The sequence below is a fragment of the Stegostoma tigrinum genome, chromosome 8 (genome assembly GCF_030684315.1).
Source record: "Stegostoma tigrinum isolate sSteTig4 chromosome 8, sSteTig4.hap1, whole genome shotgun sequence".
NCBI lineage: Eukaryota > Metazoa > Chordata > Chondrichthyes > Orectolobiformes > Stegostomatidae > Stegostoma > Stegostoma tigrinum.
The window spans coordinates 47,738,152-47,765,190 of record NC_081361.1 but is presented as its reverse complement, the minus strand read 5'-3'; the positions used below and the strand labels follow the sequence as shown (position 1 = coordinate 47,765,190).

The window sequence follows — 27,039 nt, the reverse complement described above, 5'->3', positions numbered from 1 at the left end:
TCTTCATCTAGATCATTAATGTATAACTTGAAAAGTTGTGGTCACAACACTGATCCCTGCAGAATCCACCAATCACTGAATGCCATATTGAAAAAGACTCCTTTATCTTGCTTTCTGCCAGTCAGTTAGTCTTTTATCCACATCAGTACCTTGTCCCTAACACTACAGGCTCTTATTTAGCAGTCTCCTGTGCAGCACCTTGTCAAAGATCTTTTGGAAATTCAAACAGATCATATCCACTGGCTCTCCTTTGTCTAACTTCTTTTACCCATGCACTTCCAAGTACTCCACAAACTCATTTTTAAAAATGCTGTAAAATCTTAACAAAGTCTGTAGTCAGGCTAACTAGCCTATAATTTCCTATCTTCTACATCCCTCCCTTCTTAAACAGGCATGTTCCATTAGCCATTCTCCAATCCTCTGGGACCCTCCCTGATTCCAGTGATTCCTGAAAGATCACCAGCAATACCTTCACAATATCCTTCATGACTTTGGGGTGTAGTCCATCCGGTCCAGGAGATTTATACATCTTCAGACCTTTCAGCTTCTCCAACACCTCCTTAGAGTTGGCCACTACTCTCACCTCAGTAGACTCTCTTGAAGTTCTGGTATGCTACCCATGTCTTGCATCATGAACGCTGATGCAAAATATCTAATTAATTCCTATTACTTTTCTTTGTTCCACATTACTACTTCTCCAGCCACATTTGTTGGTAATCCAATGTCCACTCTTGTTTCTCTTATTATTTTATCCTACTTGATAGCTTAACCTCAAATTTCATTTTCTCCTTTCATTTGCTTTTATAGTCATCCTCTGCAGGTTTTAAAGGTTTCCCAAACCTCTGCCTTCCCACAGTTTGCTTTTTCTTTTGCTTTTACACTGTCCCTCACTTCCCTTGTCAGGATGGTTGCCTCGCCAGCCCCTACCCCACGACCGTTTCTTCTTCCTTGGGATGAATTTCTGCTGTATCTCCCAAATAATCTCCAGAAGCTCCTGCTATTGTTGCTCTATCATTTTCCCTGCTGAGCTTCCCTTCCAATCACCTCTAGCCAGCTCCACCCTCATGTCTTTGCAGTTACCTTTACAAGAAGTCCTTCACATGCAATTATATTGATTTTTGTTAAAAAAAGAAAGTCATTATTGTCTAAGATTTTCACTGGTAAGATAATTTTTAATTTTAAAGTTTTAAACTATTTAACATATTTATCAGTCCTAGAAACTAGCCCTTCAAACCACCGCATCAAATTCTGTTTTATAACTTGTATTTTTCAGATGATTATTTTTATACAATATCTACTTTGTCTATTCTTTGAAACCAAAATATTACTGACACTGATATCAACACTTTATAACTATAAAGTTCAATTTTAATTATTCCTTTAACAAATATTGATGTAAGTGCTAGATATGTAACAGAATAAACAGCATATTCATTGACTCAACATGAACTGTGGCTGCTGGTACATGTGAAATGGTCTTGCATGCTTCGTTCACACTTTGAATTCTTTGTTGCTGATGCAAACAAATATGTTTAAAAATTACAGGAATGGCCCGTCTGCCAGAATACAAATGCTAGGCAGGAAGTAGATACATACAAACATTTCACATATACCAGCAGCCACAGTTCATGTTGAGTCAATGAATATGCTGTTTATTCTGTTACATTTCTTGCACTTACATCAATATTTGTTGAAGGAATAATTAAAATTGAACTTTACTTATAAAGTGTTGATATCAATATCAGTAATATTTTGGTTTCAAAGAATAGACAAAGTACATATTACACTTACAAGTTGTTGCAATTATCTGAGTTTTCAAATTTAGATTGCCTTTTACATGAGACATTTGGCCTGAACGTAAGAGCAAAGGCGAAGAGGGGAGCTCTGGGAAGCTAGGGAGGTCGTGGTAGAACCTTTGGCTTTGATTGTTGAGTCCTCGTTGTCTACAGGTTTAGTACCAGAGGACTGGAGGATTGCAAATGTTGTGTCCTTGTTCAAGAAGGGCAGTAGAGATGACCCAGGTTATATAGGCCTGTGAGCCTTACGTCTGTTGTAGGAGAAGTTTTAGAAAGGATAATAAGAGATAGGATTTATAATCATCTAGCAAGCAACAATTTGATTGGAGATAGTCAACATGGATTCGTCAAGGGCAGGTCGTGTCTCACATACCTCTAAGTTTTTTGAGAAGGTGACCAAGCATGTGGATGAAGGTAGGGCAGTTGATGTGGTGTACATGGACTTTAGTCAAGCCTTTGATAAGGTTCCACATGGTAGGCTGTAGGAGAAAATACAGAGGCATGGGATTGAGGGAGATTTAGCAGTTTGGATTAGAAACTGGCTTTCTGTAAGAAGGCAACGGGTGGTGGTTGATGGAAAATATTCAGCCTGGACTCTGGTTACTAGTGGTGTGCCTCAAGGATCTGTTTTGGGACCACTGCTGTTTGTCATTTTTATAAATGACATGGACACAGACATAGGTGGATGGGTTGGTAAGTTTGCAGATGACATAAAGTCGGTGGAGTGGTAGACAGTGTGGAAGAATGTTGCAGGTTGCAGGGAGACTTGGATAAACTGCAGAATTGGGCTGAAAGGTGGCAAATGGAGTTCAGTGCAGATAAATGTGAGGTGATTCAATTTGGGAAGAATAATAGGAAGGCAGAGTACTGGGTCAATGGAAAGATTCTTGGTAGTGTGGATGTGCAGAGGGATCTTGGTGTCCATATACATTGATCCCTGAAAGTTGCCACCCAGGTTGATAGTGCTGTTAAGAAGGCTTACGGTGTGTTAGATTTTATCGGTAGAGGGATTGAGTTCTGGAGCCGTGATGTCATGCTGCAACTGTACAAAACGCTCGTGTGGCCTCATTTGGAATACGGCATGCAGTTCTGATTGCCCCATTACAGGAAGGATGTGGAAGCATTGGAAAAGGTGCAGAGGAGATTTATCAGGATGTTGCCTGGTCTCGAGCGAAGGCCTTATTGAAGAAAGGCTGAGGGACTTGCGTCTGTTCTCATTGGAGAGAAGAAGGCTAAGAGGGGATTTAATAGAGACATACAAGATGATCAGAGGATTAGATAGGGTGGACAGTGAGAGTCTTTTTCCAAGGATAATGACGTCAGCTTGTACGAGGGGAACACAGCTGCAAATTGAGGGGTGACAGATGTCAGCGGCAGGTTCTTTACTCTGGGAGTGGTAAGGGCATGGGACACCCTGCCTGGCAGTGTAGTTAACTCAGCCACATTAGGGGCATTTAAACAGTCCTTGGATAAGCATATGGATAATGATGGATTAGTGTAGGGGGATGAACTTAGATTAGTTCACAGGTCAGCGCAACATTGTGGGCCGAAGGGCCTGTTCTGCGCTGTATTGTTCTATGAGTGAGAGGTGGTGGTTTGGAGGGGAAAAGCATGTGCAGGCGCACGCGCACGCGCAGTGGTCACATCAGTTGATTGGAGGAGGCGGGACCGAGGGAACCGGAGCAACAGGTTCGCCCCTCTACGGACGATCAGGTCCCTGAGCCCGGACAGCACATCAGCGAAATACCAGCAGGTATCCCAGCTCTTGTCACTGTCTTGAACGTCCCATTCCCTAGATCGGTCGTCCCCAGAAACAAAACGAGGGTTTGGGTTGTCGGTTCTGAATTTAGTCGGGGCTTTAAGGAGGCCTGGTTGCTCCTGCTCGGACGCGGTTGACAACGTTTGTAGGATTTTAGCAGCAGAGTGGTGTCGAGTCCGTTGCCTTTTATCGTCGTTAACAGAAGAGGCTGGACTGCGCTCACAAATTGCACTTGCTGCTGAAACTCATTTGTTTTGTTGCTTCGTCGCAAATGAATATGTATACGATTTTGCAAATATAACCTAGTCACCTTTTACAGCGTAATACAACTACACAAAAGCAGCGACTTAAGTTTTTTTTCCAATTGATGCAGTTGTGCTTCCTCCAAATTATTATTCAAAACGCCTTCCCTCCCCCACTTTGTGTGTGTGTGTGTGTGTGGAGGTCACTCATAACGGACTCGAAATACCTTATAAGAACAACTCGTATGTACGTTACGTCATTTGCATGTTGAATTATCTTGCAAGGGTACTTTCTTATTAAAGCAATTGTAAGTTGCGAGTAAACACCAGCATAACGGAAAAAAAACAATTTAACTTCACCGACAGTGATCAAAAAGCTGTATTCTGGGAAATAAGTGTAACAAAGGTAGTCAAATTTTATGATGAGTTTGGAGTGTTTTCCGGACGGATGAGATGAAGTCACTGCTTCCCAAGCCATTTACCAATATGAGCCGTTGTAATATTCGAAAAGTAATGTCACTCCAGCTGAAACAAAACCAATATTTGGTATTTAACTAAAGTAAACATAAGAAAAAATTGTTTTGAGGCACGTTATATAAAAAAATTATGAACTCTCAGATTTCAAACCAGTTCTACATATTCCCCTAATGACGAAAGACTTCGTAAAGCCTCTTCTCGCCTCCATCTCAAACCACACTTCCACCATCCCCCCCCCCCCCCCACCAGCCCTTCTCCTTGACTAGTTACTTGTGACTTGTAATGCCCAGTCTTTTTCCCGGGGCAAGGAACCTGCGTGTCCAGCCAACGAGTAGAAAACACGGTCAAGTTCGAAGCAGCCATTCGTTTTCCCGGCTTAGCCAACCTCAACCCCCAATATCCCAATCGACTTATGCTTTCCGGACCCTCGCTGCATCAATTTGCACACAAACGTCTCAGCCCAGTCGAACGGAAGGGTATACCTAAATTAAACAACACTCGGGCCTTTTGGCAGAATTGACCTTGCGCGTCTAGGGCTGTCCTGTTAATGTTTCCGGACCGGGCCTTCATCTCTTTACAATCACCGTCGTTGTTCGAAGGAAGGAGAGCTTCAACCCCAACGTGACCTCTGCCTCTGCAATTCCCTTTTTGCGGCTTATTTGTCATCTAGAGTTTTAGAATCCCCGGAGCTATAATGGAATAATATACTCATTCATTGTTTGAAGAGGAAGTGCACGTGAATGAATCATTTTTATTGCAAACGTGGAGTTTGTGGTTTAGTGATATTACAGTGACTTGAGTAGTTTGAGCTGACAAATCAGAGGTAATTGAAACAATGTTATCATTTGAACAAAATGCTTCATTAGTGCTTCCTTAGGAACAAAATGAATGGTTAACACACATATATTTGTTGGTTGTTGGCATTCACTTTATGAACTGCAATATCCTCGGATTAAATATTAAAGGAACTAAAGCCATTATCTTCAGACCCTGCAACAAACTATTCTTGTGGCCAGTTTCATCTTCATCCCTGGCTTTGTCTGAGTTTGAACCAGACTGTTGACAGCCTTGCCCAAGCTGAGCTTTTGACAGTCAAAAAGACCACTACCAGGTTACAAAATAATTTGTATTTTTGAGTACTGCTGTTGAGATTTTCTCAGGCCTTTTTTTAAGTCTCAGAGGGGGTGACTTTTCATTCTCACTAACTCCATTTGGTGATGCAGTCTTGTATTACAATGCTTTCAGCAATGTGTCGACTCATTGGCATTTTGAATTTTGATTTTCACAGAGCAGAATTAGACAATTTCATCAGTATCCTTAATATTTACCAACCTTAAATTCAACTTAAAGCTACAACATTCAAGAGAAGAATTGACTTCTTGGATACTCCAGCCTTTAAGCACATGATAAATGGGCATACGTTGGCAAACAGTTTTCTTTCCTAAAATAGTAGGTACAGTGTACATACACAAAGCCATCATTCTAACACTAAAATGAAACAAAAAAACTGGGGATGGTAGAGATCTGAAACAAAAGCAGAAATTGCTGATAGAACTCAGCAGGTCTGGCAGCATTTGTGGGGGGAAAGCAGAGTTGATGTCTCACATCCTTTGTCAGTTTTCTGGCGATGAAGAATCATCACATTCGAAATGTAAACTCTGCTTTCTCCTCACAAATGCTGCTGGACCTGCTGGGTTTCATTGGCAGTCCTGTTTTTGTTTCAGATCATCCTTAACACACCTTCCACATATGGGTGAGATCACAGCTAATGCATTTCCATTGCATATGAAAAAAAAGCTGGAAGATTTCAACCAGGCAATTGCTATGTATTTTACTGCATCTCAGATCATAATATCAGATTTAAATTTAACAATTGACTCAATATTCCTTCCAATAACATCAACAAGGCTTTTTCTATGTTGCAGTTCCTGAACATGTGCAGCTTTAGACTAGAGAGGCACTGTCAGTGAGGGATTCATTATCTCAGTAATTTCAGGTTTTCTTAGCTCTCAGTTGATGAATATTCATTTGTGGATAATTTAAAACTATTCTGTCTCTTTTGCAGCCTCCATCACCCACCTTGAGCTTTCTTGCAAATTACCCATTTCCTTGCATAATATCCCTGCTCCCAATTCTTTGCAAACAGTCCCTCTCCCTCCACTCTTGCAGGTTTCCCCTCTGCATCCTATCCTTCCCCTTACCCACCATGTCACCTTGCAGCCTCTCTCCCTCCTCATCATCTTCTTGCAACTGCCCACTCTCTCTCTATCCCATTGCAATCCTCACCATTTTCCCCACACTTCTTTAAACCTCCCCTCTACCTCTATTGTCCTTTGTAACTTCCCAATATCCCCCAACCCCATCCCTCACCCACCCTTTATCACTGTCTCTCATTGGCGCCTTCTCGATACCCCATTTTCTCTTGGGCAATCTCTTATTCAACCCATTTTTCACAGAAACCCCTCCACTCTGATCTCTTACAGGCACCCTCTTGCCTTGTCACATCTTTTGTGGGGGTCTTATTTCACCCCTTCCTTCATTTCTTATGGGAGCCCAACTGTCATGGATGCTTTCTCCGCTACCTACCTATTTGCCTCGGCCATATGCTGTCAACCCCCAAACTTTCTGACGTGGGTGCCCCCTTCATCTCTCCCCTTTAGCTCTTGCGCTATTCCCTTTGAAATCTGTAGCTTTATCTAATTTTCTTTCTCTTACTCCCTTAAAGTCTTTTTGTCCTTTTTCACAGTCAATATTCAGTGCCTTTGTTTTGATGGGAATTTCTCCCTTTCACCCGCTTGGAATGTCTCACTGCTGCGGCTCTGGCCGTTGTGCTCAGACCTAATGAGCAGGCTGGTTTGCTCAATGCCATTTTACATCTAGGACTACTTGGACTGAACTTGTGGTTGGCTTTGGAATTGGACGCTTAATGCACGCAACTGGAGGCCGTTGATCTGTAACAAAAACTGGAAGAACTGTAAATCAGGGAAAAAACCCGAAGTTGCTGCAAAAGCTCAGCAGGTCTGGCAGCAGCTGAGAAGAAAAGATCAGAGTTAACGTTTTGGGTCCTGTACCCCTTCCTCAGAACCCAGTTCTGTATATGCCTATGTTATACCTGTAAAGCAGAAAGTTCATGTTATCCAAACAGTGTCCATTATTCATCAGTCGCATTACAGCCAAATTGCTTTAACAAAACGCATATGTAGCAGAACTACGTGTATTTATTGATTTTCTTGAGTATTGAATTTGTTGATTATTTTAAACGTAAAACAGTCTTTACAATATGCAGCAAACACGGACAAAGAAGGAGTAACGTGCCAGAGCTATGCGGCTTCTTTGACCATCATTTTTTGTGTAAATGTATTGTGATGGTATTGAGTTGTACAGACTTTTGCAGTCCATTGTTTTTCTCTTGCAATTATTTAAACTTCCGTGATCCGTTTAGTCCCACTTGCTTATACCAACACCATTTGCAAAGGCTATTTTAAACTGTAATTACAGAATGTGGCCCTATTCATACTAACAAGCAAAAATGATGAACAGAAAAAGACCAAAATAATATGTCATGGAGGACAACTTGCAGCTGACAGTGTTTCCATGTCATCCTGGTTCATAGTGAAAGGGGACACAGGTTTGGCATTTATTTTTGGGGTAGGAACCTTGGCATCTTGCGACAGTATATCTTCTAATTGGTGCATACTGTAACCATTATGCACTGGTCGTAGAGGGAGTAAATTGTTTTAAGTTAGTGCTTGGGATGCTGGTTGAGCAGGCTACTTTGTCTTGAATGATGTCAGCTTCTTGCAAATGGAAAATATTCCATTACACTCCTGAATTATGTCTTGTAGATGGTGGGTAGGCTTTGGGAGGTCAAGAGGCATGTTACTGCCTGCACAATCCCCTGCTTGTGACCTACTTTTGTAGCCACGGTAATTATATGGCTGGTTCAGTTAAGACTCTGGTCAATGGTAACCTCAGAGTATTAGTAATGGGGGATTCAGCTGTGGTGACATCAAAGCAAGATGTTTTGATATGTGATGCGAATGTTTCTTGTCACTCATCAACCCCATTCTAAATGTTATCCAGTCTTTGGTATTTTTCTCTGTATGGTAAAAGTATTCTTTTAGTTCCATAAAACAAAATCACTTTTTTATTTCAGATACCCACACAGTATTTGGGGATCTATATTGTTTTTGAAATTTTGGCCATAGTAATAGCACCAGTACTGTCAGAACAATGGGGAACACCAGCAGTGACCGTATGGGAGCAGATCGCCATGGAGGATCTAAATCCCACCGCAGTGATAGCATGGCATCTTCTCCATCATCAAAGGAAAATGAACGAACTAAAATCATGGTGGACAGCACAGATGACCCCAATATTTTTCATACACAAGACTCAAAGGTACAATACAAAACTGCACTAATTGTTTCTAGCCTAATGGGCATACAATCTCCTTCATTTAAGAGAAAAGGACTGTAAACTAATTTGTTGAAAGTGGTGACTTGTACTATAAAGGATGCCTTTTATAATATGTATAAGATATGTATTCGTATGCTCAGATAGCAAAATTGCCCTTAGAGACATCTCTAAACCTTGTCTCTGATAGTCTACTCTGTTTAAAAAGATTATTGGTTCAAGACCCATTTCAAAGACTTGAGCATATAATCTAACCTGACATTTCAATGCAGTACTGTTGGAGGTGCCATCTTTTGGGTGAGCTGTTAAACTGAGCCCCTTTTAGGTGGCCTTAATGGGTCTAATTGGTCTAATCTTTTCTAAAGGCAAGGAGTTCTCTGGATGCCGAGTGTCTTTCATTCCAACACATTATTATTACTCTTCATGGAATCTTCCAGTTTATAACCTTGTTGTGAATTTGCAGCTGTAGTGACTATATTTCAAAAGTGCATCCCTTGCTTCCTGCCCTTTGAAAAGTTCCAAAGATGTCATTATGTCTACTTGAACTCATGCATAGTACAATGCAAATTGGACTTTTTATGCTAAGTACTGACTTTTAGACAGTGTTTTCAATAAAGAAGTTAAATATTATTTTGAAACAACATCCAGTGTGATTTTACACTGAGAATCGTAGACCAAGAAAGTGCCCAGTTTAAGCCAAGGCCTGTGCTAAATTAATTAGTTTCCACCATGGCCCTGTTGGATTGGCCACAGTTGACATTTATGTTGTTTTTCTTGTGAGTTTAAAAAAAATCTGGCTTTTATACTAGTTTGTAACCCATTGATCTTGCTGAATGCAACTTAGGCATCTAATGGATGCAATCAGCTTGGCTCAGTGGTGCCCACGTTCAAACAATTTGTTAGATATGAAGAGTAGCTGCCTGGATGATGTGCTATAAACACTTGGAATTGTAAAGTGGTATAAGTTACTCATAGTTTATTTTATTTGTCTTTATCCAGTAGCATATGAAGGAAACAAACAAACATTAGAGTTTGACTCTATTCAAGCAAATCAAAAACATCTCTTACACATACAAGACAACATTTACATGCATTGAGGCACTAGGAGGATCCGATAACTGAGCAGACCCCCACTTAACTTCAGCAGGCAGTCCCCAAATGGTTTTCTTTGCCCCTGCGACTTGGTCGCAGCTGCCCCAAGTTTTAGTGTGAATCAGTCATGGCATAGATTGTGAGAGCAGAGAGATTATGTTGGAACTGTAAAACACTTTGGGTTGGTTGCAGTTGGCGTGCTGTGTGCCATTTCTGGTTACTGAACTGTACGAAGGATGTGACTGCACTGGAGGGAGTGCAGAGGAGATTCACCAAGACATTACCTGGGATGGAACAGCTTGAAGAAAGGCTGGATAAGCTTGGAATGTTTTCTTTAGAGCAGAGACAGCTGAGAGGACCTGATTAATATATACAGGGTTGATGTGTATAAGGTGCACGGATAGTGTGAACAGAAAATAGTCGTTCATCTTAAGTTGAAAGGTCAATAATGAAGGGTCATAGGAAAATGTGAAGTTGTTCACTTTGGAGGGGAAAACAATAAAGCAGATTATTAATTAAATGGAGAAAGAGCTGCAAAAAGCTACAACACAAAGAGACTTGGGCTCCTGGCCGGTGCCATTGCCTCCCACTGAGATCAAAGTCTAGGATATGGCCTGTTGCCTACTCTCTGTGGTAGCCTTGGGCGACAATATTCCAGAGCAGGATAAAATGTTGGAGCTGACAAAAGACAATATAAAGGAGTCGCTTCAGAATTCCACAAGCTTCTGGTGGAGTTCTATGAGTGACAGGTGGAGGGCACCAGAAGGGTCTAAGCCCGAAACATCAGCCATCCTGCTCCTCTGATGCTGCTTGGCCTGCTGTGTTCGTCCAGCTCTACGACTTGTTATCACTAATCAGGAAATCCAGTCTGTTAATTAGCAGCAAACTGCTTGATACTAAGTGCTAACTTTTAAAAAATAAACTTCGCTATTGCACTGTAGGGAATGAGATGGAGGCATTTAAACCAAATGTTCTCTGGTTGCTGGAGCAGTGTGTTGGCTAAGGGAGATACAGTGTGAACATGGATATACTGGTAAAGTTAGGACTGTTCTCTTTGGAGGAAAAGTTGAGATGAGGGCTGATAAAGGTATTCAAAATTATGGATGCATCTACACAGGGAGAGAGAGATAGCCCAGTTGGTAGATGAGTTGAGAATCAGACATTACTAATACAAGATGATTGACATTATAACTGAAGTTAATTTGAAGTGAAATCTATTTTTACCCTAAGTGGTTAGGAGCTAGAAGGCACTGCCTTAGAATGTTGTTGAGGCACATTCAGTCATGGTGTTTGAAAGCAAGTTAGAGAACTACCTGAAGAGAAAAGATTTGCAGGGCTATGTTGAAAAAGAGAAAGAATTGATTTATTTGATTTACTTATTGTAATGTACACAAACTATAGTGAAAAGTGTTGTATAGTGTTGCCACTCTCCAGTGCCATTTTAAAATACAGAGAAATAAACCAAAACATGGAATATAAACCAGGAAAAATAAAGTTCAGTTACAGCCCTTCTTATTAAGTGCTCAGTCATGGGCCTGGATCAGCCAGCCATGAATCCACTCACTGTGTTGCCAGAATAAGAGTCGCCACTCTTCCACACCATCTCACCTCCACCATTGCCACCTGTCCCACATCAGCCCAAACACAACCTGACAAGAGTTCACTCCAAGCCCATCTCACCAATGTGGCCACCACTGATGCCACTGGGCCCCGTATTGGGCCCGAACTTGCCTTTGCTGCCAACTCCATGAATCTGTACTGAATGCAGATGCTGCAGGGAACCAAACTTTGCAGCAGCCATGAGTCAGTATTGGGCTCACCTGGTCAATGCAGAAGCTGCCAGGAACCCAAACCCACTGCCAATGCCGTTGCCTCGACTGAGCTTTTTGCAAGAGATAAGGATAAAGAAGAAAAACAACAAGAGGAAAAGAAGAAACGAAAGAAAAGGAAAGCGGATGAGCCCCAGGCTCAAGAGCCCTTCTCCACTGCCATCTTGAATTGGAATTAGTCAAGTTGCTCTTTTGGTGTACTGGCATAGACAGGCAAAACAGTCACCTTCTTGGCTGTAACTATTCTGTATTTAAAATGAAAACTTTCTTTTCCTTTGTGTGCTAGCTAAGTTCACCCTGTTTGCTAACAGTTTAACTATCTAGTTAAAGAGAAACCACAGTTTTACTGCTACCATGTGATTGTATAGAAATTGTAGTTTCAATACTGTTTACTTCTGTACATAACTTCCTCCAAGTTTCACCTTCGCAACATTTATTTTGATATTTTAGCCTCTCACTGATAAGGACTTTGTGTCCTGGCAACCTGACATAGATGAATCTGTAAAATTTCCTAAGCAAGCTCGCCCCACAGTTATTCGTTGGGTAGGTGGAGGGAAAGAAGTGTTCATATCTGGATCCTTCAACAACTGGCATACCAAGATTCCACTTATTAAGAGGTAAGTACATGCAGTTTACAATTAGCTGAGAATCTATCTCATAGTAGAAGGAACAAACTTTATGGTTCTTCTGCCTGAGTGAAGGTTTCTATCTCAAAGCTGTATTGTGTTTCGTTTTAATTTTGGTATATTTTTCATTTTAATTTAATCCATCAAAATGTTTGAAGTTTGAAGCAAATGTGTTGAGAAATTGATTTTCCATTTGCAGATTATGTTTATCACCCTATCACAATATATTCCAGTTGTCTAAGTCTAGAAAATATGGATGAAAGTTGTCAACAGCAAAATCCAAAAGAGCCACAAGTCCATTTGGAAGTATTACCTAAGTAGAATGTGATACCTTACAGCTTAATTAATATGAGTGCTCGTAAGCTTTCCACCTATTTAGTTGCATTCACCCTACTTATTAGGGATACAGTGGATCATTAGATGTCTGTAGATAATGAAGTGCATCGATTTGAGGGGATGATAGGTTAACCCCATAAAGGCCAGAACATCTTCCACAATGGTAGAATGAGTACAGTGATCTACCCTACCCTCTGATAACATGTGACCACACAGTAAAACATCCTCAACTGGCTGAGACTCCTCCAACACTAAATTCTGAATCCTCATAACCTGCGTTCATGTAATCATACTCTTGTGCCCCTAACCATGGGTTAAATTTGATGTAATTAATCAAAGGTATGTGACCGCATCCTGAAACATGTTATCCATGCATCGCTCCCTCTCAGTGAAGTGTGGTAGTGTCCACAGCTCATCAACTCTTGTGCCAAATTTCTTTGAGTAGTCAACATTTGATGCACATATGCTTACTGTAGATCACTCTGGTGTTCACCAGCTCTCCCATACTACATCTCTGTTCTCTTTAATTAATTCATTTGCATGGATAATATTTTAAAAGTATATTTCTTAAAAATCTCTTGAGCTATAATAATCTCTTGTTTTAAACCAATTGTCAATCGAAATGCACAAAAGAAATGCCTGCCAAAACCCACCCACCTACTTCTTTTCCTGTGGCGTTGCAGTTTGGCTCTTACAAGAAGTAACAAGTTGAAGGGGCTCTATGCCCCTTCATTTCCCGCCATCACTGCCCTTCTCACATGTGGCCCCTCTCCTTTTTATGGAATAGCTGACCAGCTGTATCACATTGTTTGAGAAGCTTTTGACTTTGCTGTCTCTTGCTCCTCAAAAGCCAGTGTCCCTGCTTTTGCTCACTCTTTATGAATCTGCGCCCCCCACCCCCCAACCCCCCTCCCCAACTTTCTCACACTGTTTCAGAAGCACTAGCTTCTCTATCTTGCTCAGTCTCAGACAATGAAGATCAAATTTTAGTCTTAGGAAATGTTCATCACTCTATGGAACTTTGTATTTTCCATCAAGCATGACAAAAATGTATTTGCAAGAAACAAATCGTATTATTATAAAACAGGATTTCTAATTAATAGCTGTTTAATCCATAACATATAAAAGGGCTTTGGCTCCGTCTTGCCCTTTAAAGTACTGTCCAGAAGTAAACGATGACGAAAAATGCCCACTCTACACCACCAATGATAATAGTAAGGGACTAAATGCTGTCTTCTCTAATTAGAACAGAATTTCTATGTTGATGCTATAATGAGCTTAAGGAAGTCAAGAAAACCAAAAACAAAAGGTTTTATAATGAACTACTGGATAGTAAACTTTGTATTTATATTTTTATTTTTATTTTTACAGCCATAATGACTTTATTGCTATTCTTGATCTACCAGAAGGCGAACACCAATACAAGTTTTTTGTAGATGGGCAATGGGCTCATGATCCTTCAGAGGTAAGTATACCATTAACTTAATATGAATGTAAGCACAGAACTTTATACAGCTTGTGTTTATGAGCTACGATATAATAAGTAAGGGGGGAAAAACAAGGTGATGACAAGCACTCATGTTACATGTATGTTGTAAATTAGTCTGTTTTTCTGATGTTGCTTCTCTAAGCTTTGAGGAAAGTCAAGGACTTAATCTTGCCATGAACATTCACACACTTTCAATGATGTCACTGTATAGTATCAAAGCAGGGACTCAAATAGGTTTTTCGCTGCCTTACTAGGGATGTTTAGGCCATAAATAATAATCCTAGTACTGCTGGTTACTACTGAGCACACTCAGTTTTGACCCAGAATGGGCCCTGGTACCTTATCATTTAAATTCATAACAAAATACAGAAAATCATCAGGAAAAGCTTTGAAATATTTACTGTTAAATCTATTGAATTTGAGAAAAATATCAGATCAATAAAGAATTTTCATTAATGTTTTAAAATTAGATAAGTTTCGACATTTTTGCTTGAATAAGACTGCATTCATTCGAAAAACACGTGAAATGGGAAGAGGTGTTACTATAGGACACTTTGATCCTACTTGGCTACTCAAGATAGTCATTGCTGGCGTTTGTCTCAATTCCACTTTCCAGCCTGATCCCCATGTTCCCTGAGACCAAAATTCTGTTTGTCTCAGCCTTGAATATGCTTATAATGGAGAATCTACAATCCTCTGGAGAAGAAAATGTTAAAGATTCGCTATTCTCTTAGTGAACAAAATTCTCCTCATCTTAGGCCTATTTGATCAACCCCTTATCCCGAGACTCTGCTCCCATTTTTAAGTTCCCTGTCAGGAGAAACTACCTCTGTGACTACCATGTCATATCTCTTCAGAATCTCGTAAGTTTCAACAGGGGCACCTCTCATTCTTAAAAACTCCAGAGCATAAAGGCCCAATCTGCTTAACCTGTCATTACAGTTCAAAACATTCATCCTAGGAACCAATTGTATGCTGCTCTCAGGATAAATATATTCTTTTAGGTATGGAAATAACTTGAAGAACCCCAACTCTAAGATGTAAAAATCTCTACACAGGTATCTAAGACTAAGAATGTTTTAATGTGAAGAGACGTCATAATTAATATTTTTACATTTGTGTTTCTTGTTGATTCTAGTGATACCACTGCTAATGTCTTCCCCTTAATGGAAAATTATTATTTATCAAAACTATTGATCGTTGGGAATAGTAACGTTCACATAAAATCGAGTCATAATGGCACAGGGGAACAATTTGACCTATGCATTGTGTGTTGGAACACCGTACAGCATTTCCGTCAGTACCATTCTCCTGCTATATTTCCATAGCTCTGCAAATTAATTTCCCACGTGTCCATCCAACTTTCTTTTGAAATAATTTATCATCTCTTTTTCCACCATCCTTAAGTTCCAGGATATTATCCATCAATGAGTAAAAAATTCTTTCTTACAATCCCCTGCATTTCTTGCCCAAAATGTAAATCTGTATACGCTAGTCTGTGTAGAATCAGCTAATAGAAACAGCTTTTCTTATCTATGCTTGCTATAATCTTGCATACCTCTATCAAATCTTCCTTCAACAACCTTTGCTACAAGGAGAAGAATGCCAGTTTCTCCCATCTAACCTTGAAGGTAAAATCACTCAAACCTGCAACCATTTTGAAAATCTCCTGCGCATTCTCTTAACCCACATATCTTCCCGATGTTGCAGTGGCCAGAACTGGATGCAATACTCCAGGTGTTGACGAACCAGCGTTTTAGACTTGCATACTTTTCTACTTCATCCCCTTGTAGAACATAAAAACATAAAAAACAAGAGCATGAGCAGTCCTTTTCCCCCTTCAGTACTGCTCTGCCATACAATGTGGTCATGGTTGATCATCCAACTTAGTACCCTGTTCCCACTTTCTTCCCATATCCTTTGATCCGTTGAACCCTAAGAACAATTTCTAATTCCTTCTTGAAAACATTCAGTGTTTTGGCCTCAACTGCTTTCTGTAGCAGAGAATTCTACAGGCATTCTGCTGTCTGGGTGAAGAAATTTTCCTCCTCTCAGTCATTGATGGCCTACCCTATATCCTTAAACGGTGACTCCATTTACTCTGTCTGTTGTTAGAACTTTATAGGTTTCTATGATATCCCTCCCCATTCTTCTGAACTCTAGTGAATGTGAAAGTGAGAAGTGACTGAGGAGGATTCTGGGAGAATTTTTTCTTCCTACTGATAGTATATAAAAGGGTTGCGGACTCTAGTGGGAAGGGCTATGGGGTTGAAGTGCTGCTGTAGAAGTCAGCATACAGGCTTTGAGAGCATTGCGTTTAGCTGAGTAGGGCAAGCCGCATTAAGGTACAGCAAGGTAAGGTCTTTCCTTTTCTTTCAATCCAGTAGTTTCTAGAGAGGTAGTAATGTTAATGGATTGAATGCTCCTCCTAAGAAATGTGGGAGATCTGGGAGAAGTCAAATGTCCCTGCCAACTATGTCAGCAGGAAGTGTGTCTACCCGCAGCTCGTCTCGGAATGCATGGATCAGTTGGAGGGTCAGTTGGACTCACTGAGGAGCATACAGGAGGTAGAAAGTTTTATAGATAAGATGTGGTCACACCAAAAGTTCAGCCAGATAGATGGGCAACCGCCAGGAGGAGCAAGCAGTGCAGGTGTCCCCTGTGGCTGTTATCCTCAACAAGTACACTGTTTTGGATATTGTTGGGAAGAATGGCCATTCGAGGAAAGTAACAAAAGCAGCCAGATCAGTGGCACAATATTTGGCTCTGTTGTACAGCAGGGAAGGTTGAATTTTAGGTGAACGGTAATGATGAAGGACTCTATAGTCAAGGGCACAGATTGGTGTTTCTTTGGCCATGAGTGAGAGTCCACATTAGCATGTTGCCTCCCTGGTGCCAGGGTCAAGAATGTCTCCAAGCGAGCACAGGGCATTCTGAAAGAGCAGGATGAGTAGCCAGAGATTGTGGCCCATTTCGCTGCTAATGACATAGGAAGGAAGAAAGATGAGGTCCTGCAAAGGGAATTTAGCGAGTTAGGTAGAAAGTTGAAAAGCAGGATCTCCAAGGTTGTAATCTGAGAATTGCTCCTTGTGCCCAATTCTAGTGAGGCCAGAAGTTGGAAGTTGAAAGCCTGGCCACAAAGATGGTATTGGCGGGATGGCTTCAGATACCTGGATGATTGAGATCTCTTCCAGGGCATGAGGGATCTGTACAAGAAGGACAGGTTACACGTAAACTAGAGGTTTACCCTTGCAGGGTAGTATGCTCGTGGCACTCAAAAGGGTTTAAACTAGAGTGGCAGGGTGCTGAGAACAAGACCAGTAGGGCAGCACATGGAATGTTTGATGAGAAGGTAGAGGTTAAGTCAGGTAAATCTTATCGGCGGAATAGGCAGTGCCAGATTGATGAAGACAGCGAGACTGATGGTCTGATGTGTATTTATTATGACCCAAACCAATAGACTCGTTAGGTGAACCTCATAGAAAGCGAAAGAAATTCAAATCCTTATCCAAATCCTGAGGATACTCGTGACAGTACGTGTGATCATCATTTTAGCTCCTTGCATCTGTGAAGACTTCACCTGTGTTACACCCAGCCTAAACATAATTCCTGAATAGCTTTAGAAGTGAAATTGAAGACTTGAATGATCTCCATTAGCAGTACGTATCAAGCGAAGAACTGGGTTAACTTTTTATCTATTTATCCGTGATTGTTCTTAAGGTACGAATTGAGTAGCCATATTTATGAAGGAAAAGGTATGCAGGTGTCCCGATTTTATTTTAAGTAAAAGTCCCGTACGCCCTACCACCATTCTAACAAATTTATATCTTTTCATGGGAAATGAGCAACACTGGCTAGCCCAGCATTTATTGCCTATTTTTATTTGCTCAGAAGATGTTTGAATCAACCATGGTGAGGGGCTGGCGTTATGTATGGGCTAGGAAAGATAAAGATGGCAGATTTCCTTCCCTGAAGGACCCAGTGAACCAGAAGGGCCTTTACAACAATTGACAGTGATTACATTGTTACCATTACACAAGCTGTTTAATCCAGATTTTATTGAATTCAAATTTTACCATCTACTGCAGTGGATTTTGAACCAAGATTCCCTGACTATTAGCCTGGGTTCAGGACTATTTGTGCAATGACATTATTGTCATGCCACTATCTCATTGAAATGCTTCCTCAAAAACTGGTGTGAGAATTCAAGGTACCAGTTTCATTCTATGTTGTGGTTTTCCCACAACTTGATACTTATGGCACGTTTTGCACAACTGTACCAAGCCCTTGTAAAGGTCAGTAAAAATATTGACTTAATATGTGCTTGGGTTCCAACATAGCTGGCCACTGGAATTTCTCAGACTGTCCTTCGTATTTATTGACAGTATTTTGATAATATTTCGCCAATAATTGACGAACCACCATTCTGTCTTCTTCTGTGGGTCTCTACTTTTTCATCAGAATTGTATTTTTCAGATTGTAGTCTTCCAGAGCTTTCTCACCTTCAGTTTCCATTTGAGCCAATTGGGCTTCTTTACTTATCTCTGGCTTGACTTGTTGAGACTCAATCAGAGGAGACTTGTTAAATGCTTCCTTTGGATATTCGAGGTCTTCCAAAAAGGTTTCAGGTAATCAAATATCTGTCTGTGGTGCTAATTTGACCTCCAATGATGGGTTTGTTTAACCATTGCTCAAGAAGTACACATGTAAGAAATATTCCTGGAACATTTTCCTGTGTCTGCTGTGTTTCTTTGACTTCGCTTCCCTTTCTGTTACTATTGGAGAAACTATAACTTTGTCTCCTGCAAAGTTATTCACGAGGAGTAAGTCAGTACCATCTACAGGTACATTATGCACAGCCCCTACAGCTACTGATCCAAATATTAGATCACATCCCAGGTGTACCTGATATAAAGGCCAGCAGTATATACTCCTTAACAATAATATTTACTAAAATTTTGGCATTCCCGTCACTCTCATTGAAAAATCATGTCTTTCTCCAGCAAAAACAGTTTAATGGTTCTTGTATCTCTGTGTTGACTATAGGTTTACTTGCCTCATTTGAGGAATAAGTAGTTATTTTTTCTTTTGAGAAGACTCCCTGTAACTTTCCGTTACCTTGTTTTGTTTCCCTGCAATAAGTGTTTAAACTTGTTCTCTCGGCTAAAGTTAGAGCTACAACTTGATCTGCTGTACTCTATGTCAGGGTTGTTTTCTCCCCACTGACGATGTGAATCCTGATAATGCCTGTTGATTTACCCAGCAATTCCAGCAATTAATAGGAAGGTGCCCTACCTTATCACAATGGAAACACTTAGGCCTTTGCTATCACTTCTACCCATAGAGCTAGTTTTTCCTTTACTTGCCTGAAACGCTGTTTCCCTTTTTCTCTGCCTGAAGTGCTGTTTCTCTTCTTTTTCTCTCAAATTCAAGCTTTTCTTAAATTTCCAATGCAGTTTGATGTTTTAATCATTTTTTTCTTATTTCAAGCTGCTTCATCTATGATTGAATTCTCACTATCTCAATTGACTCACCATCTGGTCTACACGTCCATTCTTCCAACAGACGTGTTTTTATTTCAGTTATGTCAGCCTTCCTAACCCCAACTTTTATGTCTAGTCCTAACTTTCCAGACAATTCAGTTAGCCCAACCTTGGTTATTCTTTGCAAATTATTCAGGGATAAATCTTCCACCTGCCAAAATGTCTTAGTCACTGCCAAAGTCATTTTGATATAATAATGTACAAGAAATCTGGTAAATTTCCGTTTATCCTTTTCCAATTAATGTTTGCATCCCACTTCCAATTAAACATTGTTCTCATCAGAAATCCCAGATAAATCTCCACATTGCCACTGAGCCTGGAGGAGTGCACTATCACTCTTATCCCACAGTTTCAAGATGTGGCGTCAGAAAGTAAAAATGCTTTTTTCTGTTGTCAAGACAACTTAATTAAGTAACTTACCTATTTCAGGTATTCAACAAAAACATTTGCCAACCAGGTTTCTTAACAAACACAAGTAAGGCTTTTTATTTATTAAAACAAACTTTCAATTAAAATGCAGTAATTTGTTAACATAGCAATAAATAAAATGTAAATGGCTATCCCTCTAAATATCTGCAAAACACATAGACTGTTCAGGAAATGGGGGTAAATAAATTCTTTCTGTGCAAAGATTAGCTTTCTGAAAATAGCTGTTTGGTCAATGGGTTATTCTTGAAGGCAAAGGGACATATTGTAGGATGTGCTGGAGTTGGTTACTTTGATATTCTGACATGTGGTCATATAATCAAAGATTGTTGTCTCTGAAGACCGGAAGACACAGCTTGCTCAAGAAATACCATCTTGAGAGATTCACTTAGTCATTTTCAAGCCAATAATGAACTGATGTAGAGTGTTTTCTCCAGAAATAAAAGAGAACAGCTCAGCAGCTTTTATACAGTATAGTTTCCTCCAACTCAGTTGATTTTTTTTTTCCCAGGCTTCCCTCCAGTTAAACCAAATAAAACAAGAACCTCTCCAAGCTGGTCACTATACAATAACTGTCCCAGAATGGTTTAAAACAAAGCAAACAGTAGTCACTAGATGTGTGATTTCAAGGAAACATTGTTTTTTTAAAAAACTTTAATGTCCACACTGAAGTTTAAATGGCTCCTGTGCAGGTATGTCCATACAACCAGTAATAAATGCCTTTTTATACAGTCCTTTAGAACTCCAAGCAATGTTAAACATAAAGCACTTTCACATTACAATGCAATCTGTCTATTGTACACAGTGCTGCCGTTATCCATCAGTGATGGAATGAGTGAATGCTTAAGGCGCTGAATGGGATGCTTTGTCTTGAATGGTATCAAACTTGTTGAGGGTTTTCAGACATTCACTCATTCAAGCAAATTTAGAGTATTTCATCACATTTCTAACTTAAGCGCAGTAGCCGGTGACCAGACTTGAGGAGTCATGAGATGAGTTACTTGCCATAAAATTCCTAGCCTCTAACCTGCTCTTATTTTCTCTAGTTCAGACTCGTATTTCCTCAGCATCATCTTCCTGATGAGACACTGATGCCTTGCCCTCCACTTGTTAACATATCTCTCTTGCACCAGATAGGATCTACTTTACTTCATACTACCAATTCATTATTACATTTCAGTGGTGGATGTTTGGGTTTATTTTTATGTTGATTACTATTCTGTTCTCATATTCTGTCTTTGCTAGTCTTTTTTCTTGTCTTCACTTCCCCTGAACTTACTCTGTTTGGCCTGTTCTTGTTTGAAGCATTCACCTTGCATGTATCAATAAGTCGTTTTTCTTTTGATTCACAATGTTTCCTCTCTCCCTCATCATCCAAGCAGCTCCACCTTTGCTTCCCCGCTATTTCGCTGTTGTTGGAATGTAACTGGCCTATATCTGTAAAATTTCATCCTTAAATATCATCTGTTGTTCATCTACAGCTTGCTTTCATTTTATCCTGGCTAGATTTCCTCTTATCCCAATGAAGTTAGCTCTCTTCCTATTTTGATTTTTTAAAAATTGTTCTTAATTACTAACTGAACATTATAATATCATAATTACTTTTAGCTAAGTGTTTCCTTGAAACTTAGCAACATTTAATAGCACGTGATCCAACAGTGTTTAGTGTGTGCCACCTAAAACTTACAAAGCTTGATAAAATTATATGCTTAAAGGTTTCCTTCTCTTGGTCTCTTTAAACATTGTCCTGGTATAAGCTAAGCCTACAAGATTCTTGAAGTCTTTTAATATGTTTTTTGCCCTTATTTGTTGGGAGGGAAGGAGGAATGGACAAGGCTCTGGATAATCATTTTCATAGTTTTTTTTTGCTTCTGTTTTTTCTTATGCCTGCAGTCATACATTAAAGAGGGAAGCTGAACATTTCTGTTTCATAATCTGAATTGAGAAATTCCAGTTACGTTTCCAGTTGATTTTGCCCAGTTCTAATTTAGTTATTTAAATGTTACATATTCTGGGTTCCAATGTGTACTGATTTTGAAGCCTCATCTTAATTCAGCCCTGTATTCCTTAATTATTTTCTTACTTGAACCTTCTCACCTTCCACCACTTTTCCCATTGATCAGATGTGTGTAAATACTGTTGTCATTTCTTGGGCATATTAGAGACATTCAAGTTCAAAGTGATGCTGTGAAGAGCTTCAAGAATAATGGCTAATTTCAGATGAATGAGTTGTGAATTAATGTCAGCGAAGTATTCATTTGCACCTAACCCTGAATTTATTTTTCTAATGCTATCCAAAATTTTCTTTCCGTTTCAACCCATCTCCCATGCTGATCACCTGGGAAAAGGTTATTCAGGTCTCTTCATGCTTCTAACTACTTTTCTGTTATATTTGAGGTAATTTTCATTTGTATAAACATCAGGTGTAGTGATTTGGTAGTATTCTGCCCTCCTGAATCATAGATTTTTGGGACCAGATCCCACTTCAGGACTTGTACTTGGGTACAGCCAAAATCACAGCTATTGTAATTTCAGTTGAGACACTAAACTGACTCATCTGCTTACTTGAGTGGATGTAAAAGATCTTTTGAATCTTGACCGATATGTATCCCTAAAACAGATTCTTTGAGTATTATTACTGCCAGAGATTGTTTGTAAAAGTTTTCTGGGTGCTTATTAGCCACCATATCTCCTACTTTTGAAGCATTGTCAATGTTCCAAAGTACTTTGATAATGGGAACTGCAGATTCTGGAGAATCCAAGATAGCAAAGTGTTGAGCTGGATGAACACAGCAGGCCAAGCAGCATGTCAGGAGCACAAAAGCTGACGTTTCGGGCCTAGACCCTTCATCAGAGAGCTCTCTGATGAAGGGTCTAGGCCCGAAACGTCAGCTTTTGTGCTCCTGAGATGCTGCTTGGCCTGCTGTGTTCATCCAGCTCCACACTTTGTTATCTTCCAAAGTACTTTGTTGGCTTTAAAGAAGTCTGAGGAATTCAGTGGCCATAAAATAAACATTAAAAAAGGAGGACTTGTATTTGTGATTTGGAAGTTGCATTGAGGAGTCATATCAATGTTTGCTGATGATATCAAACTAGGCCACATAGCAACTATGAGAAACAATGCAGGCTGTTACAACAGAACATTGACAGTACAGCAAACTGGTAGATACACCCATTCAGCAAAGAAATGTGATACCATTTGCACCAAATATAAAACTCCTTTAGATGGGATCTAAGGTTGGGGTTACGTACACCTTTCGTGGTCAGAACACAGGCATTTTGCTCCTTGGTTGTAAGGACATTGAATGTACATGACAATAAAAGGGTCACAATTGAAGTATTACAAGTTGTTTTGGACACTCCATTATGAGAGGTATTGCATCCACAGAAAATGCAGTCACATTTCATTAGATTTATAAGATTATCAGGAATGAGAAGTCAGAAGGGTTTAATAATACAACTAGCAGAAGGGCTTAATAATTTTTATTTAAGAAAATACAGAATTGGGAGTTCTAATAAGTATTTTGAAATGGTAAACAATGACATATTGTTTCTATTCATTGATGAATTTGCAAAAGCGACATGTTTGATTAAAATGAGAAGAAAGTATTCAAAATATTCCATGTTCTAATAACTATTTTAATTCAAGTAACCATTGAGATAGAGATCATGTTGTTTTAAAAATAAATTGTTAAGTGTTTCAAAATGAAACATGTGAAAGTGTACGGAGATTGATACTATTAACATGAAAGGTCAAACATCTCAACCTGTGTTGGGAATTGTATGTCTATTTTTAAGGACCCTTTTTTGGTGAAATATGGCAGTTACATTTGGCATAAAAATAATTTTCCACAAAAATTGCCAACAAGGGCAAAATCTGGTATTGTGAGACCACAGCACACTAAAATGAACTGTAAAAGAATCTATAATTGTCTTTCTCTTTCTTTTCAGCCAGTAACAACCAGTCAACTTGGGACAATCAATAACGTTATTCACGTGAAGAAATCTGACTTTGAAGTATTTGATGCCCTTAAACTGGACTCACTAGAGTGTTCAGATACTTCAGGTGAGTGTGTAGCTGTAGAGGGCCCAATTAGTCAAAATAAAACTGGTAGTTGATTAAAGACTTTTTTTTAAAGAGAAAGATCATACTGTGGAAAAGCATGTCTGTCTGGTGGCAAGTGGATGAAATTGATGATCTATATTTAACAGATTATTATTCATCAGCTTGTCGTATAGGAAAATACCTGAATTTATATCATTTCTTTTATGACCTAGGATTGTCCCAAACGCTTTTGAAGTGTTTTTGAAGAGTAATCTTTATTGTAATATTGGAAATGCAGTGGTCAGTGGCTAGATGATCTGTTTTGGGTGTTGACTGAGAGCTAAGTGTTGGCTAGAACATTGAAGTGAACTTACCTGCTATTCGTTAAATTGATGAAGGTAGTATTAATAATTTTTTTTGTAATTCGTGTGCCTACTTAAAATGAAAAGTGGTATCTTTGTTATAATGCACACCAGCTAAACATTTTGATTGTATCACCATAAGTGTGAAATTTTAGATAATTTATGATTTTTGCATTTCTGTTAGTAAAGTATTTGGAAGGAAAGTCAAAATTGAAGACTCTTCAGTGAAAGCTATCTAATCTGGTACTGAGGCACTCTGTACCAATTAAGAGCTAATATATGCAGTGAATGTCCAGGCAACGTACCTGTTTGACGAGTCTGTAAGAAATCGAAAAAAATGGTAGTGACTGTTTGGAGACCGGCCTCAAATACTACCAATGCGAATTTTGGGCCTGAAATAGTTTAGAATAAGACTAAAGAAAAACCACAAATAATGTAGTTTGGAATACTGATCTTCCTTTCGGTGACTCTGGGTGCTCTGGTTACCTCCACAGTACAAAGATATGCAGATTATGTGGATTCGCAATGCTAAATTGCCAGTAGTGCCCAGGGGTGTGTAAGTTAGGTGGATTAGCCATGAGAAATGCATGGTTACAAGGAAAGGGTACGGACTTAGGTCTGGGTGGGATTTTTTCCGAGGGTCACTGTGGAATTGGTTATTTTGAGTTCCTCTAAGTGGTCAACCTGCAACGTGATGTAATTCTAACCCTATCATTGAAGAATGCCCCAGGTTTGATTTCTGGTCTTTACTGAGTTATCTGGTCTCTGCTTGGACAGAAACCAGATTGCTGAAATTGACCTTTTCACATGTGGAGTAGGGTAGAAGGAACGAAAAGCAGGAATCCTCTATAGTGACGACTCTTTGTAGATGTTGGTTTAAAGTTGCTTTGGACTTACCTCTAATGCAATCCATTGTTAAATAGCCAATCAGTGCGTCTTGTTTTGATTCCAAAGTGAAAATTGTGTTTTTTTTATTCACATATGAAATGTGAGCATCACTGGCTGGGTGAGCATTTATTGCCTTTTCCATGGTTGCCCTCGGGAAGGTGGTGGTGAGCTGCTTTCTTGAATTGCTGCAGTCCGTGTTCCATAGGTAGACCCACAGTTTTGTCAAGGAGGGAATTCCAGGATTTTGACCCAGTGACAGTGAAGGAATGGCAATATATTGCCAAGTTTTGTAGATGCTGATCAATGTATCTGCTGCCCCTGTCCTTCTAGATGGAAGTGTTTGTGAGTTTGGAAGGTGCTTTTTTTTGACATTTGGCTAAATGTCTAGGGGACATCCAGCAATTGTGAATCTGTTATTCACCAGAATTATTGCATGCAGGAAGGGAGCTTACACTTAAGCAATACAAAATAACCATTTTTGTGACAGTTTCCAAGCACTGAATTAGAAGCATTCTGTAACTCCATTTAAATGTGTGGGAAAGAAGCAGCTGAGAAGAGTTTCATTGACTGAATTCAACATACGATTTGTAGTTTAAAAACAGATTGACACCAGTAATGGAGAGATGTAAATATTACATTAAATTCATAGTTTAACCAGTTAAACCATTTTTATAACTTCAGACAAGCAGAAATGATATTTCTCAACTTGAAAGCTTAATTAAATCAAACATCAGTATGGCAGGGCAGATGATTTGTTATGGATGTAGCATGTTGGAACTGGTGAACACGAATGTGATCCACAGTAACTGTTGTCTGCAGCTTGAGGAACTGCAGCTTCGAGCTTATTAGCTGCATTCCAACATGCAAGTACGATGATGCAATAGGGAAGGTACAGGTTAACTGGGCAGTTTATTCCAGAAGGTAGTCATACATCAGGATAGTTACATCTGTTTTGGTTTATGGGCAGGAGATTGTGACTACAGTAGGCAATTATAGAAGATAGCAAAAGCGGAGCCTCAGCCTTTGCAATAGTTCCAACAGGTTTGAGGTTTATAGCTGAGAATATGAACTGCAGAGAGGATGAATAAATTGACCACAGCACCATGCTGCACAGAACCACGCAAGTCAGAGAAGTAAAAACTAATGAGGTTGTTACAAAGAAGAATATCATTGGAGGGATAATACTGTTCTGTGTGACCAAGGTGTAGAGTCCTGAAAGCTCCCAAGCTGGAAAGGAATTTTGATTAAGTGTGGAAATAACCAATTATCCATGTACTCCATGTGGCTACCATTAACATAGATAGGACTAAGAAAGTGGTTCTGCAGAAGGAGTATGAATAGCCAGCAGCTAAATTAGAAAGCAGAACAACAAAGGGAATAATGTCTGAATTATTACTTGAGTCACCAGAAAATATTAGAGATTAATGCACAACCTGAAGATGGCGTGAGAAGAACATGTTTTGATTCGTGAAGTATTGGCACTAGGACTGGGGATAAAGAAAGCTGTGCCTTTGGGACAGCCTACACTTTAACTGCAACAGGACCAATGTGTTGTCATATATAACTAGAGCTGTTAGAGAAGGCTTTAAACTAAATAATAGACTGGAGGTAAGATACATTTGAGTGAGGATTTAGAAAGATAAAGTGAAAGGCCAAGTCAATTGAGCTATGTGAAAAGGGAAATCAGAGTGACAGGAAGGGATAGTGTGTGCA

At 39.6% G+C, this 27,039-nt stretch overlaps 1 protein-coding gene across 4 annotated transcripts in view; it reads left to right on the top strand.

Annotated features, from left to right (window-relative positions):
• Nucleotides 1–27,039, top strand: part of LOC125456370 (5'-AMP-activated protein kinase subunit beta-2-like) — a 45,397-nt gene that overhangs the window by 2,193 nt on the left and 16,165 nt on the right. For 3 of the 4 annotated variants that reach the window (XR_009446059.1, XM_048539414.2, XM_059647858.1), the window contains exons 2-5: nt 8,431–8,675; nt 12,062–12,228; nt 13,945–14,038; nt 23,983–24,097. Coding sequence is in view for 3 of the 4 variants with exons in the window: in XM_048539414.2 (XP_048395371.1) it covers nt 8,508–8,675; nt 12,062–12,228; nt 13,945–14,038; nt 23,983–24,097 (544 nt within the window). In the remaining variant the exon portion in view is untranslated. Of the gene's footprint in view, nt 1–3,439; nt 3,550–8,430; nt 8,676–12,061; nt 12,229–13,944; nt 14,039–23,982; nt 24,098–27,039 lie in introns of those variants that run through there. The other variant, XM_048539413.2, reaches the window with a different exon arrangement.